Genomic DNA, 22,185 nt, shown 5'->3' with positions numbered 1-22,185 from the left:
AAAATGGACCGGGTAACATCTGCAGAGGAGGTAAAACTACCTAAACCTCCTTCTGGGACATTGTCTTTCGGAGGTTCTACCCCCTCCCCTAAAGCTGAACTTATCTCCTGGGAAGGTGAAGATCTAACCTCGTCCTCCGGTAGACCATTCTTCGTGGTCTTACTCGACTTATAACTACTACGTTTCTTAGTTAAAGAGTCCATATGCTTGACATATAACTTACGGTCTTTTTTAGATCAACCATTACACTCGTTACAAGTAACATTAACGTCACACTTAATACCCCAACTGGGCTGACAAAGAGAATGAGTATCACATGCAAACTTTCTACTTATCCTAGTCGAACAATTACTGCAGGAGTGTCAAGTCTCAGAGTTAGATGGCATACTCATAGTGCACTAACACCATCAAAAGAACCAAAACCTCTTGAAGGCGACAAATCAAAGGTGTAGTCGTTAACAAAAACCAAAAGGAATTCTAAATACAGTAAATTCAACTATATCAGAATGTTGGAGTGACAGCACAAACGTGCTTCTGTGACAACAGATGATTGAAGAATGGCTCAGGAAGTGGTTGGTGGAGAGACCCACCCCCACCAATGGTGTGGGGAGGGAAATAGGACCACGTGACCAACTGTCAATTTTATAATTGACAAGCAGTTACCTGTTAAACAGTTAAAGCTGACAGGGCTAAAGATTTTGACCAGTTCATTCCAAAAAGTCTACAGATATTGTGTTTTAGTTTCATTCTTTATCAAGATTTCCTTAATTTAATCAACTCGGTCATAATGAGACTTTTGGACCTGTTGTCGGTTGGTCCCAATCAATAAGGTTAAGATAATTAGTCACCTAATTAGTTAAATCTGTTTGGAGCCAACACAGATGTGATCTTCTGAATCAAGTTATACAGGATAAGAGTGAGACAAACTCGTAGGTAATTTGTCTTTTTCCTAACTATACAAACCTTAGCTATTTAACCCTTTCACCCCAAAAAGGACTTACCGGTACGTTCTTGCAAAACACTGTTAATTACATGTTTTTACATTTTTTTGATATTTTAATGAGAAACTTCAGGCATTTTCCAAAAGAATGAGACCAACCTGACCTCTCTAGGACAAAAATTAAGCCTGTTAGAGCAATTTAAAAAAAATATATGGCAAAATGTGCACAAAATTTAACCTTATGGTGGGGGTAAAAGGGTTAATATGGGTAATTACTTTCGGCATAGCTGAAATGACGAGCCATTAGAATTTTAACGAGGGTTTACTACCCCACCGCTAGCTAGCAGGGGGTAGGGAGGGTAGCTTGCTACCCCCCCACCCTCACACACCTGTGCTTGAGCTCACTTTGCTTAGAGGTAGGACTTCACGGGGGATAGGGCTGGCGGGCAAGTTTGATTAAATAGCTGAGGTTTCTATAGTTAGGAAAAATACAAATTACCTACGAATTTGTCATTTGTTCCGTAACTGGAATACTAACCACGTATTTAATATGGGTGACTCACCCCTTAGGAGGGGTGGCAAGTCCCAGCTAGTACTGGCTTTTGGCTTTGCCCGGGGACTCAGTATCTGAGTGTGACAGCACTCAACAATAAGGAGTCCCTACACCTCACCAAAACCTTGCTGTGCAAGGGCTGCGGGTACCCCTTGCACTAAGCTGTGTGTGAAGGTATGAAGTATGACTTGTCCTAGGAAGTTGACCTGTAGTCCTTTAGATGGAAACTTAAGGCTAGGAATCTCCCAATACCACCTCGTCAGGGTATGGGGACGTGACAGTATTAGCTTAATACTAGGAACACAAGGAAACATGGTTTACCTGCAGTGGTTTGAGGTCAGCTGTGCAGAGAACCCAGGATGCTGCTTTCCCCAAGAGAGGGGAGGATGAAGAAAAGAATAAGGGCCAGACATACCTTTTCATTCATGCAGACTAAAACCGGGTAACAATGCCCTCAACCTTCTGCTACTTGTCCATTAAGGAGCCTGAGGTTTTAAACCAGCTGTTGTGCAGCCACCACAGGGTCGATAGAGAACGTAACGAGCCTCCTGTGGGTCACGTCTTGCAGGTAGTGGGCTGTGAAGGTCGTCTGACGCTTCCACACCCCAGCTTCAAGAACCTGCGTCACTGAAAAGTTCTTCTTGAAGGCCAGGGACGTAGCTACGCCCCTGACATCATGTGCTCTAGGGCGAAGTGACGGAGGAGGGTCAGGATTCAGGGACAGATGGATCACCCTACGAATCCATGCCGAGATGGTATTCTTGGTAAACCTCCTCTTAGTTCTCCCAGTGCTCACAAACAATGCCTTCACTTGGGGACGAACTGCAGCCGTTCTTTTGAGATATAGCCTCAGACTCCTTACTGGACACAGTAGGAGATGGTCTGGGTCATCTGTTACAGAACGAAGACTCAAAATCTGGAAAGAGTCGAACCGAGGGTCTGGCACTCCCGGATTCTGAGTCTTAGCAACAAACTCAGGAACGAATCTGAACGTTACCTCCCCCCATCCCCTTCAATGGGCGATGTTATAAGAGAGAACATGAAGTTCACTCACTCACTTTGCCGAGGCCAAAGCTAGTAGGAACACCGTCTTCCAAGTTAGGTGGCGATCTGAAACCTGGCGTAATGGTTCGTAGGGAGGTCTCTTAAGAGACCTGAGAACTTGAACCACGTTCCATGGAGGAGGTCTCACTTCCGACTGAGGGCAGGTAAGTTCATAACTTCGTATGAGTAGGGAAAGTTCCAGCGAGTAAGAAATGTTCACTCCTTTGAGCCTGAAGGCTAGACTTAAGGCTGAGCGATAGCCTTTCACTGCCAAGACTGAAAGGCGCATTTCTTCCCGCAAATACATGAAGAACTCCGCTATTGCTGGAATAGTGGCATGGAGTGGAGAGATACCCCTTCCACGACACCAACCACAGAAAACTCCCCACTTTGCCTGGTAGACCCCTGCGGATGACCTTCACAGGTGTCCAGACATCCTGTTCGCAACTTGTTGCGAAAATCCTCTCTCAGCGAGAAGATGCTGGATAGTCTCCAGGCGTGAAGTCGTAGCGAAGCTACAGCTTTGTGAAAGATGTTGGCGTGTGGTTGTTTGAGTAGCTCATGTATGGAGGGAGTTCTCTCGGAAGTTCCGTTAGGAGTTGCAGAAGGTCTGGAAACCATTCCGCATGATGCCATAGCGGAGCTGTAAGGGTCATCGAGAGATTGACCGATATTCTGGTCTTGTTGAGCACCCTCCTCATCAGACAGAACAGGGGAAAGGCGTATACGTCGATGTTGTCCCACTGTTGTTGGAAGGCATCTTGCCAGAGTGCCTTGGGATCCGGGACTGGGGAGCAGTACAGCAGGAGCTTGAAGTTCAGCGCTGTAGCGAACAGATCCACAGTCGGGGAACCCCACAAAGTCAGGACTTTGTTGGCTACTAGATGATCTAAAGACCACTCGGTACTCACTATCAGAGACGCTCTGCTCAGACTGTCGGCGAGCACATTCCTCTTGCCTCGAATGAAACATGCCGATAGTGGAATCGTGTGGGCTTCGGTCCATCTCAGTATCTCTACTGCAATATGGGATAGCTCCTTTGAAAAGGTACCTCCTTGCTTGTTGATGTAAGCCACTACTGTGGTGTTGTCGCTCATCACCACCACAGAGTGACCCACCAGGTATTGTTGGAACTGTTGAAGGGCCAGGAATACGGCCTTCATTTCTAGCAGATTTATATGGAGGCACTTTTCTGATTCTGACCATAGGCCTGAGGTCCTGTGAAGCAGAACATGGGGCCCCCACCCTTTCTTTGAGGCATCCGAAAACAGCATCAAACCCGGGGGGAGGACAAGAAGATCCACTCCTCTTCGTAGGTTCTCGTCTGTCACCCACCACTGAAGGTCCGTCTGATCCGCAGGACCCATAAGGATCATGACGTCCGGCGAATCGTGACCCTGATTCCACCGGGACTTGAGTCGCCATTGCAGGGATCTCATTCTGAGGCGACCGTTGGGAACTAGACAGGCCAAGGACCAAGGAGACGTAACCAGGATTGAGCTGGAAGCTCTTCTTGTCTGAGGAAAGGACTTGCGACCTTTCTCAGCCTTGCTATCCTGTCGTCTGATGGGAAGGCTTTGTGGAGATTGGTGTCTATGATCATGCCTAGATATACCAGTCTTTGAGTGGGAAGCAGAGAAGACTTCTCGAGATTTACCATGATCCCCAGATCTTGGCAAAGTCCCAGAAGTTTGTCTCGGTGTCAAAGAAGGGCTGACTCCGAATCTGCTAGGATCAGCCAGTCGTCCAGATAACGGAGGAGACGGATGCCGATCCTGTGCGCCCACGACGATATTAGGGTGAACACTCTGGTGAAAACCTGTTGTGCTGTGGAGAGACCGATACACAGCACCTTGAACTGGTACACCTTGTTGTCTAGGCTGAATCTTAAGTACTTCCTTGAAGACGGATGGAGTGGGATTTGGAAGTACGCGTCCTTCAGGTCCAGTGTACACATGAAGTCTTGCGGTTTCACTGCAAGTCTGACCGTGTCTGCGGTCTCCATGCTGAACAGGGTCTGCTTGACAAACCTGTTCAGAGCTGAGAGGTCGATGACGGGTCTCCAGCCTCCAGACGCCTTCTTTACAAGAAAGTGTCGACTGAAGAAGCCTGGGGACCCGTCGACGACCTCTTGGAGAGCGCCCTTCTTCAACATGGTCTGGACTTCTGCCCGAAGGGCTTGCCCCCTTGCCGATCCCATAGCAAGGGAGCTCAACGACACTGGATTCGCTGTCAGGGGAGGTAGAGATGTTGTGAACGGGACGCGATATCCTTGACTGATTACGGAAATCGTCCAGGAATCGGCCCCGAGTTGCTGCCACCTGTTTCAGCAACTTTGTAGGCATCCCCCCACTGGTGGACATGCAGGGGGACTGCCTATCCTAGTGTTTGTGGCCTCGGCCGCTCCCTCTAGGATTCTTTCCTCCCCTGGAGGACTTTTTGCCTTTCTTGTCCTTGACAGGAAAGGGCTTAGACACCGTTGTTTTCGCTGTAGCTGCCGGTTTTGTGGTCTTGGTAGGATGTGATTGCTGGAGGTTTATAGGGCTTCGATGTTAAAGCTCTATGTAGGAGAGAGTCCTAGTTGGACTTTCTCCACCTCTCAGCCGCCTGCTCCACGTCCTTAGGCTCGAACAAGTTCTTCCCCATAATGGAAGAATGTCTGAGCCTGCTAATCTCGGTACTGGGGACCTTTTGATGGAATCTCTCAGACACCGCATCTCGACATTTCAAGATTGTATTAGCCCACAAGTTCGAGACTTGGTGGGCTAGAAATTCAATTGTAAGAGTGCCTGAGAGTAAAAAGGTCTCCATGGCCTTCCTGGTACTTTCTTTGGACAAGTCCTCTGATCGTAACAGGATGCCCAGAGACCCTAGCCAGATGTTCAGCCACGGAGTTGCCTGCATGGCACACTTCGCTACCTTCTCCTGGCTAAGGATCTCCGTCTTGCCCTCACGAGGGGGAATCTCTGGATCCGCAAACCCATCGAGATTCCTCATAAGGGTCAGAACCTGCCAGAACGCATGCTCTGACTCCTGAAGGGCTAGCAGCGAAGTCTCCTGTCCCCAAAGGCTCTTCTTGGGGGGACTCGTGGACGTTCTCTGAGGGCTTGGCTGTCTCCGGTCTAATCCATGAGGATGACTTAGGCAAAGTCTTAGAGTCCTTCGACTCCCTCCTGGGAGGGATGCAGGACTGCAACAGTGATGGTGGGAGGCTCTTCTCCACCCCTACCCAAGAAGACTTCCCAGCGCGAGGTGGGGTTTCCCTCATTGGTGCGATGGGGGAACGCCTCACCTCGCGTGACTCCCCTGAGGATGGGAAATCTTCGTCCGAAGGGGAGGGAGTGAAAGTCGGGGGGGGAAGGAGGCCTTCCTCAAGGACTTCCGAAGAGTCAGTTTCGCCCTTGGAGAAGTTACCACGTCAGACACTCCTCTCTTCCTCTTCAGGGGAGTAGAAGCTGCCAATGATTTGTGGCCCAGCTCAGAGAGAACAGGCTTAAACCACTGTTCTCTTGTCTTGGGTGGTGCCATAGCCTCTGTACCATGGTCTTCCACTGTCTTGGGTTGGAGTTCTCTTGCTTGAGGGTACTCAGGCACACTATTCTATCTTATTTATTTATTTTTCTTTTTTTTTTTTCTTCTTGTTTTTTTGAAATGGTGTGTTGGGCAGGCTTAATAGAAGGGCCATGGATGCCTGGTGGTTTATCAAGAGGTTGTCTTTTCCTTTTTCTGATTATTTTTCTTCTCAAAACCATCCTTACTGTCCTCCCTTCAGTTGAAGTGGCTATCCTGGAGGGTATTTAGCCTTGCATGGTGTATCGGCTCCTCCATGTTGACCAGTTTTTCCGACTTTTTACTATAGTCTATGGGTATCATCAATCACTTTGTTTATAATTCTGTACGTATGGTTTTTGTTATAATTCTTGTTAATCTAGTTTTTAAGTATGATGTCTCTTTTTTATTTCTATTAATTCTTATGCTGTCTGGAGACATTGAGCGAAATCCGGGACCAGTACGTCCTAGATTTCGTCAATGTCGTCTTCTGTATTGCAATATTCGTGGTCTTCATGCAAATATCCAAGACCTTACAGTTGCGTCCAGACAGTATGATATTCTTTTGTGCTCAGAAACTTTGGTTTCTAATATGAGGCACTCATCTGAGCTCCTTATAACTGGTTTTAAGAAGACAATAATGTTGAAACGTGATGCCATCCCTAGGGCCAGGGGAATGGCGGTGTATATTAGGACCGAGTACCCTGCTTCTCATAAGTCCTGCTATCAATGTGGATGTCATGAGATTCAGGTAATAAAAGTTTGTGGCAGGCATAACAACTTTTATTTGTGTTCGATCTACCGGAATCCAGACATAGATGATTCTATCTTCGATTGGCTTCTTACCATTATGGCTAAGATACAAGAAGATGATAGAAAGGCTTCTTTTGTCTTTGTTGGTGATTTTAATGCTCACCATAGGGAGTGGTTAAGTTCTATCTCTCCTACCGATCGCCATGGCTTAAGAGCTTTAGACTTTGCATCTGAATCAGGCTGTGAGCAAATCATAAATGAAGCTACTCACAGGTCTGGTAATTGCTTGGACCTCGTATACACTGACTCCCCTGGCGTTATAACTAGTAAGGTTGGTTCTCCAGTCGGGATATCTGATCATGCCTTGATTTCATTATTAGTGAAGACTGAGCAGCCTGTCCCTGATATATCATATTCTTGTAAAATTTATGTGAAATCCCAAGCAGACTGGAATGGGATTTTACATGATCTTTTGTGCTTGAATTGGTCACAATTATATAATAGTATAGATCCTGTTGTCCCTTTGAATGAGATTCTAGTCCACATAATTGATAGGCGTATCTCTTTTCGTGTGCTAAGGTACCAAGTGAAGGACAAACCGTGGTTCAATGATGATTGTAGACGTGCTTATTTGGAGAAGCAGGAGGCCTATCACCTTTGGAAGGGTAACAGATCAGATTTGACCAGGAACAACTATACTCAGCTTCGAGCTTTTGCTCAGAGAGTTTATGCCTCAACTGAAAAGGAGTACAATTTAACCATAAAAGAAACACTTTCTGGTACAACTCAGGAACATAAATGGCGGTCTACCCTTAAATCTGCACTCTTTGGTGTAGATGTAACAGTTCCTCCTTTACTTAAACCAGATGGCTCAGTCACTCACTGTCCAAAGGAAAAGGCAACCCTTTTGGCTGATGTTTTTGACAGTAAACAGAGTAATGAAAAACTTGAACTTCCTCATTCCTGTTTTCCTGAGGCTAAACTAACTAGTTTAGCTTTTCGATCTCGTGAGATTAAAGCTCTGTTGGTGGACCTTGATGCTTATGGAGGTGTAGACCCAAATGGTATTTTTCCTTTGTTTTTTATAAAGACAGCAGATTTCTTAGCTGAAAAGTTATGTTATTTTGCGCAAGTTAGCAAGAAGAGGAGCTTTTAGCACTAGTTGGAGAATTGGTAATGTTACTCCTCTATGTAAATGTGTTTGTGGTAGCTCAAATCCCACTGATTACCGCCCAATTTCCATAACTCCCATATTATCTAAAGTTTTTGAACGTCTTCTGGCAAAACGTCTTAATAGGTTTGCTGAAGGTAATCATCTACTCCCTAGTTTGCAATTTGGTTTTCGTAAAGGCCTTGGAGCATGTGATGCCCTTCTTACAATCTCCAATGCTGTACAGAAATCCCTTGATTGTGGTCGGGAAGTACGTATGATTGGCCTTGATTTTAGTGCTGCCTTTGACCGTGTTAATCATGAGGCCCTTGTTTTCAAACTGAAACAGTTGGGAGTGAGTGGGTCATTTCTTAGCATTATTATTGATTTTTTAAGTAATAGATCTCAAAGAGTTGTTGTTGATGGGCACCATAGTGATTATAGGAATGTGATATCCGGTGTTCCACAGGGTAGTGTTCTTGGCCCATTACTTTTCATACTATATACACATGACATGTGGTTTGGCCTAGAAAACAAGCTTGTTGCATATGCAGATGATGCTACTCTCTTTGCATCAATTCCATCCCCTGAATGTAGATCTAGGGTTGGTGAATCCCTTAATAGAGATTTAGCTAGAATTAGTGCATGGTGCAAATTATGGGGTATGAAGTTGAATCCTAACAAAACTCAAAGAATGATTGTAAGTAGGTCAAGGACGGTGGCTCCTCAACATCCGGATCTCAGTATTGATAATGTTTCTTTAAATATGTATGACTCTTTCAAAATTTTAGGTGTGATTCTCGACAGTAAATTTACTTTTGAGAAACATATAAGGTCTGTATCTTCTTCAATTGCACAAAAAATAGGCTTATTGAGAAAGTCTTTCAAGATTTTCGGTGATCAATCTATTCTGAAGAAGTGTTTTAATTCTTTCATTCTACCTTGTTTTGAGTATTGTTCTCCTGTCTGGTCTTCAGCTGCTGATTCTCATCTTAATTTGTTGGACAGAAACTTACGGTCTTTTAAATTTCTTATTCCTGATCTAGATATTAATCTCTGGCACCGTCGTTCAATTAGTTCATTATGCATGTTGCATAAGATTTTTCATAACTCTGACCATCCTTTACATTCAGATCTCCCTGGACAATTCTATCCTGTTCGTAATACTAGGCAGGCAGTTAATTCTAATAGCCAGGCCTTCTCCATCACGAGGCTCAATACTACGCAGTACTCTAGAAGTTTTATTCCAGCTGTTACCAAGTTGTGGAATGATCTTCCTAATCGGGTGGTTGAATCAGTAGAACTTCTAAAGTTCAAAGTTGGAGCAAATGCTTTTTTGTTGACCAGGCGGACATGAGTCTTTTTATAGTTTATTTATGACATATTTGTTTTTGATGTTGTTAATAGTTTATATATGACATGTCTGTTTTGACGTTGTTACTTATTTTAGAATGATTTATTGTTAATTTGTTCTCTTCATTTATTTATTTCCTTATTTCCTTTCCTCACTGGGATATTTTTCCCTGTTGGAGCCCCTGGGCTTATAGCATCTTGCTTTTCCAACTAAGGTTGTAGCTTGTATAGTACTGTAATAATAATAATAATAATAATAATAAAAGCCTGCATGACCGCTCTGACCAGGGACCCAAACCAAGGCTGCTGACTGAGCTGTCAGAAACTCCCTCTGGAGGAAAGGGGATCGTTCGATCCCTAGGAGGAGTTACCAAAGGGGGGTTTGCCTGAAAAGATGAAGGAGAAAAGTTTCTGGACCTATCCGGAATCCTCCCTCCCACCGGCGAGCGCACTGTTCTGCACTTGCGAGGGGGGGGAACGCGACGATGATAACCTGCCCGCGCGTTGTCCTGCAGCCTCACGAGTGGGATCGCGCTGGGGATCGTGCTGGCGCTCGCGCGATGGGAATTGCCCTGGGTCGCGCGCGGGAGATTGTTCGCCCACACGCGGGCGCGCAAGTGCGATGGCGCAGGTGCGCGGACGAGTGGGGGAGCGATGGCATGCAGGGGCGCGGGCTTGAGATGGCAGAGGGCACGCTGAAGGCTGAATAAGCGCTCGCGCGCATGAAGAGCCCTTGCCGGCGATAATGTTGGGCGCGCGTGCAGGAGACAGATCCCTTGCGTGCGGGCGCGCATGAAAGCGCACATCTGGCTGTGGTGATGGGCGTGGGCGCGCAGAGCACGCGTGCGTAACCTCGTGGGCGCGTGTCGGAGACTGCGCACGATGGCGTGCTGGTGAAGGATGGCGCGCAGGCGGGGTCCGATGGCGCGCTGGCGATCAATGGCGCGTTGGTGAGCGCTGGCGAGCAGGGGAAGAGGTTAACTTCCCCATTGCGCCCAGATCAGAAGATCGTGGGCGCGCAGGAGATCGTTGGCGTGCAAGCGAATGCTGGCGCGTAGGCGAACGCTGGCGCTCAGGAACCGGAGGCGCGCATGGCGCGCAGCAGGTTGAAGGCGCGCAATAGCGCGCTGGCGATCAGGAGAGCGCAGGTGAGAACTAGCGCGCAGGTGAGCACTAGCGCGTAGGTGAGCGCTGGCGCGCTTCAACAGAATTAACATCTGCAGGCGAGCGCTTGCGCGCAGGTGATCGTTGGCGCGCAGGGGAGACCTGGCGCGTAAGGGACTTATGCACAAACTTGTGCGAAAGCCCTTGATGCCCCGAGGGACCGTTGCCTGTTTTACAACGAGATGAGTTGGCGCCCACAGCGTGTTAGCAGCCAGGAACGGCGACGGCAGGTCAGCAGGTCTGGCGGGTGGAAGGTCGGCGTGCCCTTTGTAAGGACGACCTTCCACCGAAGGAGATCGCAAACGATCTGCAGAGAGGTCCAGGGATGTAGCTGGTAGAGTCGGAGAACGACGGCGAGGTTCCTCTGCAGCGGACTGCGTGATGATGAACCGAAGAGGCGCCTCCTAACACCCTTGTGAGGTGAAAGAAGGCCTCTATGGTGAAGAGGAAGGCGGGCTTTACGCCTTATATGCCCTCTGGGGGCCGTGAGGTCAGCGGGCTGACCATCAGCAGTCCCCCGAAGAGGAGTCTCTGTGAGTGAACTCCCCCGAGGGGGAGAATTACTGGCAGTAGAGACCGTTGGACTTAGTTCCTCCCTCGAAGGATGTTCGTAGGGGGGAACTAAGCCTTCAGCTACACCGGAAACATCACGAGCAGAGGTTTGATATAACTCATCGGAAGCCTCTGCCACAACCACGTCACTGATAGACAGAGGATCAACCTCTGCTAAAGTCAGCGATTGTTTGACAGCTGCCCCCAACCTGATCACGTCAAAAAAGGTTTCCTTGGAGGGCGAACCCTCAAGCCCTAAGGAAGCCCAAAGCTGTAACAAATCATTATTAGAAACAGGTACATTTAAATCCTCCCCTGGGGGAGGAGGAGGAGCTGCCTCGCTATGGGAGGCAACTCCCTCTCCCAAACCCAGAGATCAGTCAACAGAACTACGGCCTACGCTACCACTCGACAGTTTCTCGGAAGAAACCGATCGAGTGGGAGCTTCGGAGGAGGTTTGGGCCACGGAAAAAGAGCCCTTGGGATTTTCTCCTTTCAAAGAAACCTTCGAAGGAGAGATATCCCGTTTGGACTTCTTCTTCCGGCGCCGAGAAAACCTCTCCCACTGGGAGGTAGACCACTCCCTACACTCACCACACACTTTATTCCTATCACACCGCTGGCCCCTACAGTAAGGACATAAGGTGTGGGGGTCTGATTCGACCACCGACATATACGTGCCACAAGGGCAGTCAGGTAATCCAGGACACTTTCGCATAACAGAGGCCAACTTCACACACACTCTGTCAAAGGAAAAGCAAAAAGTATTAGCAATGGCTGTCAAAGAAGGCAAGGGTAACAGCGGACACGTCCGACTACCACCCGAGCCGAGAGCAAAGTGAGTTCAAGCACAGGTGTGTGTGTGTGGGGGGGGGGGGGGGTTACCAAGCTACCCTCTCTACCCCCCGCTAACTAGCGGTGGGGTAGTAAACCCTTGTTAAAATTCTAATGGCTCGTCATTTCAGCTACGCCGAAAGTAATTACCCATATTAAATAGCGTGGTTTGTATTTCAGTTATGGAACAAATTTTTATTTATTCATTTCAATTACTTGTAAGTGAATACATGCTTCCTATCAATTGTAAACGTAAGCAGAAGCTGACACTATCCCCATGTGAATAGAGGCTTGCAAAAAATAACCTTGCAAAGGTATGTCTCCCTAGTCCATTTGGTGAGTGCTAAGAAGAGCTCTCCATTCTCTGGGGAAAACAGGCCCGAGAAAGTAACCCTGAAGGATTAAATTTCAAAACCTCGGCGTCTAATAAGACTCGTTATGCCCTGGGGCACAATGATGGCATGTCACAGCCGCAAGCGATTGGCAGTAAACAGTATTCGTGGCAATAACCCTGAGGTTTTGGGCAGTAAACAGTATTCGTGGCAATAACCCTGAGGTTTTGGGCAGTAAACAGTATTCGTGGCAATAACCCTGAGGTTTTGTCTTGGTGTGTGAACATGAGCTACCAAAGGAGTTTGTTTCAGCCTTTTATGGGATGTTAGCGAATACCTGTAGTTATGGGATGTTACCGAACATCTGTAGTTGTGTAAACCTCCTCAGGAAGGGAGTTTCCCACAAAAAAGCATAGTCTCGCATATAAGGGTTTGTTGGCCCGAAATGCCGAGAACATAGATGCTGAGCAGGTTTGTCCAGGCTTGCCAACGATAGCAAGCGCCAGCGAACATCTGCGAACAATCGTGAGCGCTGGCAAGTATCAGCGAGTGCTGTAGAGTATCAGCGAGCACTGGCGAATATAGGCGAGCTCTGGAGAGCATAGGCGAGCTCTGGAGAGCATAGGCGAGCTCTGGAGAGCATAGGCGAGCTCTGGCGAGTATTAGCAAGCGCTGGCGATTACTGTATTAGCGAGAATTGGCGAGCATTAACGAATGCTGCTGGGTGTTAGTGAACACCGGCCAGCGCCGGCCAGCATTAGCGAATGCTGGCAAGCGCCGGCTTGCATTAGCGAATGGCAGCCACTGTCAGCGACCACTGGAAAAGGCTAGCGAGGAGAGTTAACTCTTACCTGTAAGGATAAGTACAGGTAAGATAATTAAGTGTGTGCTGCCTAAGTAGTGCGCCCTTGACACAACAGTAAGCTGAGGGTCTGTGGGCTACCAAAGTAGAGTGCACTAGATTAACACTAAAGTGAAGCTCTACTCATGGCAGACCTTCATCACGCAGAAGAGATCGACCACCAACTTCCTAGAGCTCAGTGAATGAATGCGCAACACTGCGCATGACTTCTCTGCAAAATTAAGGTCTTTGCGAAGTACTCTTGCTCACCCTAACCCCCATCAGGGGGTTGGTGAGTACCTTATGTCATCCCCTCAGAAGGGAACATAAAAAGGTTGTACTGGGCTTGAAGAACAGCCGTTTCTTCCTTGTAAGAGGTTGAAACCATGAGGCGCAGGTCTCAAAGGGCTTGGCCTAACAAAGCTCCATGAGCTTTGTTGTGCCCCAAAAGGCAGGATGTAGAAAATAACCATGAAGAGTTATAGTCTACGAGTAGTTTCTCCCTTGTAGGAGGTAGAACCTATGTAGCACAGGTCCCAAAGGGCCTAGCCTCGCAAAGCTCTAAGAACTTTGTTGTACCCAAAAGGTACAAAGTCAGCAAAAACCCCAAAGAATTAAAGCCTACGAGACTCGCAAGAGGTCGGCAGGCATCATCATCTGCAGCAAAGATCGCAAGGGAAATTGCTCATGAGACTTATTTTGTACCCTGAGGGTATGGCAGCAATGAGCAAGAACTGCAAGGATTCACCCAACTCCTTCGTCGTCAAGCTCCGAAGAGCAAGAGCTAGTCATGGACGAATCCAATTCCCGCCGAAGGAATACCCCGAGGGTGAAAGCACCCCGGCGAAGGCAGTCTTTCCCGCAGGTGGGAATGGAGGCCAGTCACTGCTGCCACTATCGGTAAATCTCCCTGCAAGCGGGAAGATTGTTGGATAGCGGCTGATGGAGGTAACTCTTCCTCAGAAGACAAAATGCCCAACACCTGGTGGAAGTTAACTTCACCTCTGAAGGGAAAGTAGTCCAAACCTTAGAGGCGGACCTCCGGGAAGCGCTCTGTTTCTCGTCGACAAGCTTTGTTCAAGTTGAAGGTCGGCACTGAGAGCTGCCTGTGAAACGTAACCGAAGCCAGTTTTTGGGTTCACCCCGAAGAATGAACCCCAAAGGGAACCATTCTGCCATTGTTCTCATTCCTTCGCCGGAGCTTAAGGAACGAAGGTGAGCAGAAGCAGAGCGTACTGCAGTAAGCTGTAACACTCTTAAGAACCCTTCCTTAGCAGGGAGACCCGAAAGCCCCAAGAAAGGTAAGAGTTGCCGCAAGCAGCAATGGGAGAGACTTCCCTCGGAGGTGGGCACTGTTGCTTCGCGAAGGGAAGTAACAGGGTCACCATCTGAAAGAAAATGGAGTTTTTATGATAAAACAAAGTTTTATGAATACTTACCTGGCAGTTATATATATATAGCTGATATCTCTAAAATCGGCAGAATTTTACAAAACGAGGCAACCGCCTTGTGGTGGTTGGGAGGTAGGTGGTAACACCCGTCACAGGGTGGTCCAAGGAATCATTCCCGTGTCCAAGACTTCAGTTCATCTATGCCCGACCTGTCTCCTGAGGGGAGGTGAGTGGGCCTTCGAATATATATATAACTGCCAGGTAAGTATTCATAAAAATGGAGTTTTTATGATAAAACAAAGTTTTATGAATACTTACCCGGCAGTTATATATATATATATATAGCTGATATCTCTAAATCGGCAGAATTTTTCAAAACGAGGCAACCGCCTTGTGGTGGTTGGGAGGTAGGTGGTAACACCCGTCACAGGGTGGTCCAAGGAATCATTACCGTGTCCAAGACTTCAGTTCATCTATGCCCGACCTATCTCCTGAGGGGAGGTGGGTGAGCCTTCGAATATATATATAACTGCCAGGTAAGTATTCATAAAACTTTGTTTTATCATAAAAACTCCATTTTTATGAATAGTACTTACCTGGCAGTTATATATATATAGCTGATTCACACATTTGGAGGAGGGAAACAGACAGTAAACATCGTTGGGGAAACAACAATAGAGTTGTAGGAGATAAAAACACCTTGATTCCTTGCCTGCTAAGGTAGCTGATTCAAAGGTACAGCCTTTAGAGTGGCTTTCCCTTAGGAGAGTTTATCCAGGAGTAAGCCTGCAAAGCTGTAAAAAACTCAATCGAGTCTGTCAAAGGGATAAGACCAACAACTTGACTAGACTTCATTAACTACCTTCGCCCCATATAATAAAAACTGCAACCTTACTAAAACTAACCACCTAACCCTGCAACATAGACGTAAACTATCTATCTAGACTGAGGGAACCGCACCACAAGACGAAGTCCTCAGACCATCATGAAAACACAAACCGTCATACATGCATATAAACCAAGGTTGAGTGGGGTTAACTCCTTTGCCTAATACAGAAACTGCAGCTGTGTATGGGCCCAAGGTATAGGACTTGCCAAAGTCTACTCTCACCTCTCTAAGTTAATGAGAAGCGAAGACAGAGTTGCTCCTCCAGAAAATAGCATCCATGAATAGCCTAACTAACATATATTCCTGATATGCCAGAGAGGTAGCAATGGCTCTCACTTCGTGAGCCCGTAATTTCAACAGGGCAAAGTGTCCTTCCTCACATAAGAGGTGGGCTTCCCTAATTTTCTCCCTCAGGAAAAAAAAGGACAAAGCATACTTAGACAGGGGTTTTTGGCGGATCTTTCACTGAACACCATAACAAGTTGGATGCACAGCTCACGTTCATAGTGTGAGCCAAAAAAAAACTTTGAGGGACCTAACTGGGCAGAGGAGTGTTTCCTTCTCTCGACCCACTAGGTTCGTGAGGTTAATGACATCAAACGTCGTAGGACAGGGTTACGAAGGGTTCTCGCTCTTTACGAGAAAGATGAACCTTAAGGCACAAACTGCCCTATCCTAATTGAAGCTCACCCTCTTCCCAATCGCCTGGACTTCGCTGACCTCTTGGCATTCGCTAGAGTCATAAGGGAGAGGGTTTTCTTCGCTACAACCCGAAGAGAGGCTAGCGAGATAGGTTCAAATTTCTTGGACCACAGAAACTTAAAACACCACATCCGGGTTTAAGAGTACCTATTACATCGTCTGAAAAGACCCAATGAGGTCCTGCAAACCTTGATTTTGGGACAACTCTAGGCCTCTATGCCTAAAGACGGCGGAGAGCATACTGCTGTATCCATTGATGGTAGATACAGCCGGCTTAGCATCCTGTCTGAGGAATAAGAAGAAGTCTGCAATCTGGCTCAGAGAGGTAGTGGATGAGGAAACTTGTGCCGCCTGCACCAAGCTCTAAAGGTCTCCCACCTAGATTGGTACTCTTTGTGAAGAGATCCTCCTTGCTCTGGCAATAGATTTCGTCGCTTGTGCCGAAAAGCCTCGAGATCTGACAAGTTTCTAGTCAGTCTGAAGGAAGTCAGTTGAGAGCAAGGGGGGTAAGATGATACCTCTCGAAGTGGGGCTGTTTGAGAAGATCTGGACTTGCCGAAGTCTTCTTGGGAAGTCCATCAACATGCCCATCACTTCCGAAAACCATTCCCTAGCAGGCCAGAATGGAGCCGCTAGGATCATTCGCCCCGAATCGAGAAGAGCGAATTTCCTGAAGACCAGATTGATGATCTCGAACGGGGGCAACGCAAACATGTCCACCCCCGTCCAATCCATCAGGAAGGAGTCCACTGCTACAGCTTCCTCGTTCGGGACTAGGGAGCAGCAGTAGGGGATCCTCTTCTTCCAGTTGGAGGCAAAAAGGTCTGTTACAGGTCTGCCCCACAACATCCAGAGACTGACAGACTTGCGGGTTGAGAGACCATTCTGAGGGAAAAACAAGTCTCTTCCTGCTGAGGACGTTTGCCCCAATGTTTCTTGCCCTAGAACAAACCTCCTTTCTAGATCCAAAAAATCAGAACGAAGGCGTCCTTGATCTCGACACACGATTCGACTAGTGTCATCACAAAGTCCTAGATTCACATGTTCAAAGTCATGCCTCATGCTAGAACTTCGACGTCGAGCGTCCTGAAAGACGAGGCGCCGAACGTCCTGTAAGACGAGGCGCCGAACGTCCTGTAAGACGAGGCGCCGAACGTCCTGTAAGACGTGGCGCCGATAGTCCTGTAAGACGTGGTGCCAAAAGTCCTGTAAGACGTGGAGCCGAGAGGTTAACAGAGCGAGACGCTGAACGTTCTAAAAGACAAGGTGCTGAGCGTCCTAGTGTCAGAAGAGACTCTTCTTGTTGACACGAAGACCTAATTATTTGATAGGCTCAACGTTATCTAAAAATCCAGATACAGGGACGCTCTGATTTCTCCAGAGAGCAGTATTCCGATACATAAAGCAAAAGTTACGTGAACATGAGAGGGGCGGAGCTGACCCCAAAACACACGCCCGAAACTGACCCATTCTACACCCGTTCTTCCTTGTAAACAAACCTCAGAAAAAGTTTGATTGCATAGCCTGCCACTTAGACTCCTCTCTAGAACTGGGAGAGAGAATCGTAGTAGCTAAAAACTAAAGGAGGTTTCCCTATAAAAGGAAAAAGGAATCCTCCTTCAGAAGAAGTACTGACCAAAGGTCTGCTCCCCTCTTCTCCAAAGATTTGATGTCTCCATGGAGAACTTTGACTTCTTTACGAAGGCGTAAAGAGCATTACGTCCAGGACCGGACAAAAGACACCCTCTCCCAAAAGAGAGACATTGAAGTTGCAAAGTCGGTTAGGCAGAAAAGTCTTATCGGAGTAACTAACAAAGGAGGATTCACTAGGAAAAAGATTTCGCATCCATCCTAGTAAAATCACGGACCAAAGGACTGCTCCTCTTCTCTCCCAGGCTCGCCAGAAGTAGCAAAGTCTGGCTCCTACTGTTGTTAGTCATCAAAGGTTTCTGTTTTAAGAAACAAAAATTAATATATTCTTAAAGCTCCATTAATGACCACGTGAAAACTCAGAGGGTGGGGAACATGGAGCAACAGAACTTAGGATCCTCTCCTTCTGTTAACCTCAAACAATTCAACAGGAGAAAAGTGATCACTAAAGTCATCCTTGACAAAGATCTTATAAGACGTGGCGTCACCCTGAAAGGACAAGGTGGCGATCGTCCCATCATCCTGAAAGACGAGGCTGCCCCCGTCCCGAAAGACGAGGCTGCCCCCGTCCCGAAAGACGAGGCTGCCCCCGTCCCGAAAGACGAGGCTGCCCTCGTCCCGAAAGACGAGGCTGCAATCGTCCCGAAAGACGAGGCTGCCCTCGTCCCGAAAGACGAGGCTGCCCTCGTCCCGAAAGACGAGGCTGCCCTCGCCCCGAAAGACGAGGCTGCACTCGCCCCGAAAGACGAGGCTGCACTCGCCCCGAAAGACGAGGCTGCACTCGCCCCGAAAGACGAGGCTGCACTCGCCCCGAAAGACGAGGCAGCACTCGCCCCGAAAGACGAGGCTGCACTCGCCCCGAAAGACGAGGCTGCACTCGCCCCAAAAGACGAGGCTGCCCTCGTCCCGAAAGACGAGGCTGCCCACGTCCCGAAAGACAAGGCTGCCCTCGTCCCGAAAGACGAGGCTGCATTCGCCCCGAAAGACGAGGCTGCATTCGTCCCGAAAGACGAGGCTGCATTCGTCCTGAAAGACGAGGCAGCATTCGCCCCGAAAAACGAGGCTGCATTCGTCCTGAAAGACGAGGCAGCATTCGCCCTGAAAGACAAGGCTGCATTAGTCCTGAAAGATGAGGCAGCATTCGTCCTGAAAGACGAGGCAGCATTCGCCCTGAAAGACGAGGCTGCATTCGTCCTGAAAGACGAGGCAGCATTCGCCCTGAAAAACGAGGCTGCATTTGTCCTGAAAGACGAGGCAGCATTCGTCCTGAAAGACGAGGCTGCATTCGTCCTGAAAGACGAGGCTGCATTCGCCCTGAAAGACGAGGCTGCATTTGCCCTGAAAGACGAGGCTGCATTCGTCCTGAAAGACGAGGCAGTATTCGCCCTGAAAGACGAGGCTGCATTCGCCCTGAAAGACGAGGCTGCATTCGTCCTGACAGACGAGGCTGCATTCGCCCTGAAAGACGAGGCTGCATTAGTCCTTTAAGACGAGGCAGCATTCGTCCTGAAAGACGAGGCTGCATTCGTCCTGAAAGACGAGGCTGCATTTGCCCTGAAAGACGAGGCTGCATTCGTCCTGTCTTGAAAGACTTAGCGCCGACCGTTAAGGCAAAATGATATTCATTATGCCGCTCGTTGCGTTCGGTTCCGACCAGAGGGTTCATAAGGCCGACTGGCGCTCTGGGACAAAAACCGAGTCAATGATGGTTTGTAAGCATTGATATTAGCAGCGAATATCTATGACTTAAAGTATTGCCATTAAAATCAAAAGTGATGCAATGCAAAACTTTAAAAGCAGTGTAAGAATCTTAACGTTCAACGCTCTCTGCTTTCCCATGGCAAGGGCGAGCATTCTTGGGAACGTTAACAGGAACGCTCGCGAGGGCGTTTGCTCGTGAGCTAACGCCTCTCGTTTCCTTTCGCCGATCGACGTTCCTTCTCCCATGGGCCGGGGAGCTTGGAAGAGGTCTAAGGCTAGGAAAACGACGTCCACTGTGCTGAAAGAATCCAATGCCTAATTTAGCACTGAAACTTGCACTATTAAACTCTTACACAAAAAACCATAATTAGACCTGCCCGTTGTGAGAGAACTTATTCTTCTGCCACGGGCTTGAATGAGAAAGCAAAATCGTCTCTAGTACTTGCTATATAAACTGTAACAAAATATTTTTATAAAATATTAAACTGACATTTCCATAATAAAATAAACTTTCAAACATACTTACCCGGCGGGCACAAAAAGAAAAAACCACCGGGCAAGAGTTGAGATTATAAATAGATGTTGAAGACACTCACCCGGTAGTTACATATAACCACCGGTAAAATTAAATGCCATAAATACCTACCCGGTAGTTACATACAAACGCCGGGAAAGTTATACGTTAAAGATTAAAATGAACAGAAAAAAGGGAAAACAAATGTAATCCACAATTAATTCAAAAGGGTTTTCAAAAACAAGCGAGTTGTAATGATAAAAAGAACAGATATAGCAATAACGTATCTATATATATAAATGTAAACAATAGGAACATATAAATGAAAATGCTACTAAAACTAGAATTCCCATATCGTTGTTGTTGGAGTATAATAGCCAACACTTTAATTCCCATATCGAAAAGAACGCTACCAAGGCATGTTGGGATTGCACCGATAGTAACGAGTAACAGCGTAAATTAACCATACGCTAGTTCTATTTAATTTATGAAATTAGATCGATGATTGAAAGAACGAATACCAAATGGACAAATCTTTCTTTAAAATTTTACATTAAAAGTTAAAAAACTTATATAAGTGGAATTCCTCCCATTCTTTACATAAAACAAATAAAGAGAATTTGCAAGACATACATGAAGATTACGTCACACGACTGTGACGTCATAGAGTTGCCGGAACGTATTTCCGTCATCAGGATTAAAAACTTTGGACCTAAAATATAGTGCACAAACAAAACCTCTGCATACAAACTGTGAGGATCAACCGACACTTTAGGTAACCTCACCTTGCATACATCACTCGCACAAACACGAAAATTAAGTTATCACTCATGATAAACAAGGTAAATAATAAAAATAAAACACGATTGCCAAATCCCTAAATCAGTGTACTTCACCAAACGAAGTCCAAAAAAGCGAAGAAGGGAAAATGATTCGAAAAACTCTCAATGGTGGACCGACGATGTTTTCGATCCAGCCGGCAGAGATGAACTGAAGTCTTGGACACGGGAATGATTCCTTGGACCACCCTATGACGGGTGTTACCACCTACCTCCCAACCACCACAAGGCGGTTGCCTCGTTTTGAAAAATTCTGCCGATTTTAGAGATATCAGCTATATATATATAACTGCCAGGTAAGTACTATTCATAAAAAGTTATTTCCAAACTTTTAGACCAGTTGCTTTTAACCGTAAACCGGTTAAAAGGTTTTGACAGGAGAGTAAGCCTACGTCTTTACTCTATAGAGCCGAAATAAAGTGTGACGATTGTTTACTAGGCTTGTGTGATTGGGGTGATTGGTCTACCCTGCTCCACCCTCCCACTAAAACCTTTAACGACTGGTTTCAGCTATCGCCGAAATGATACTACTGCGTAAAGAGCAAAGGTCTGTATATAGTGCAGGATCAATAAATTTTTAGTAATGTATTTCCTTATATGAATTACTATAAAAAATCATTTAAAATAATAACAGAAAAATGCTGTACAATAACAGTAAAATACCGATTTGCTGTCGATGTTTGGAAATTTTCTGACGATGTGTTTGATGCATGACTCCAAACTCTTGTCTGACAAAAATGCCGGTTTTGACTTTGCATCGCCACATGCCTGCAAATAAATCAGATCAATATAATTATCCATATATGACAAATTGGTAGAAAATTTGTATTTTTTCTAACGATACAAATCTTTAGCTATTTATCAGGGGTACTACTTTCGGCGAAGCTGAAAGGACGAGCACTTAAAATTTAGCGACGGTTAACTACCCATTCCACTAGTTACCAGGGGTATGGGGGTAACTTACTACCGCTCCCACTCACACTCCAGTGATTTAGATCACTTTGCTTGGAGGTAGGACTTCAAGGAGGATAGGGCTGGCGGGTGGGTTTGTATAAATAGGTACACGTTTGTATCATTAGGAAAAATACAAATTATCTCAGAATATGACAAATTCGTAGATAATTTGTATTTTTCCTAACAATACAAACCTTAGCTATTTTATAGGGGTATTACTTTCGGCGTAGCTGAAATGACGAGCCATTAGAATTTTAACGAGGGTTTACTACCCCATCGCTAGTTAGCGGGGATAGGAAAGGGTAGCTTGCTACCACTCCCCCCACCCCCCCTCACACACACCTGTGCTTGAGCTCACTTTGCTTGGAGGTAGGACTTCAAAGGGGATAGGGCTGGCGGGCAAGTTTGATTAAATTGCTAAGTTTTGTATAGTTAGGAAAAATAAAAATTATCTACGAATTTGTCATTTGTTCCGTAACT

The 22,185-nt window shown here is 46.7% G+C and overlaps 1 protein-coding gene across 2 annotated transcripts in view; it reads right to left on the bottom strand.

The window, feature by feature from the left end:
• Hem (Nck associated protein 1 Hem) overlaps window positions 1-22,185 on the bottom strand; it is a 616,888-nt gene that overhangs the window by 502,401 nt on the left and 92,302 nt on the right. For both annotated transcript variants that reach the window (XM_068351161.1, XM_068351170.1), the window contains exon 2: window positions 21,415-21,519. In XM_068351161.1, the coding sequence (XP_068207262.1) occupies window positions 21,415-21,519 (105 nt within the window). The remainder of the gene's footprint in view (window positions 1-21,414; window positions 21,520-22,185) is intronic.

Source organism: Palaemon carinicauda, chromosome 2 (genome assembly GCF_036898095.1).
Source record: "Palaemon carinicauda isolate YSFRI2023 chromosome 2, ASM3689809v2, whole genome shotgun sequence".
NCBI lineage: Eukaryota > Metazoa > Arthropoda > Malacostraca > Decapoda > Palaemonidae > Palaemon > Palaemon carinicauda.
The sequence above is the reverse complement of the archived record's forward strand: the minus strand, read 5'-3'. Positions and strand labels throughout refer to the sequence as shown.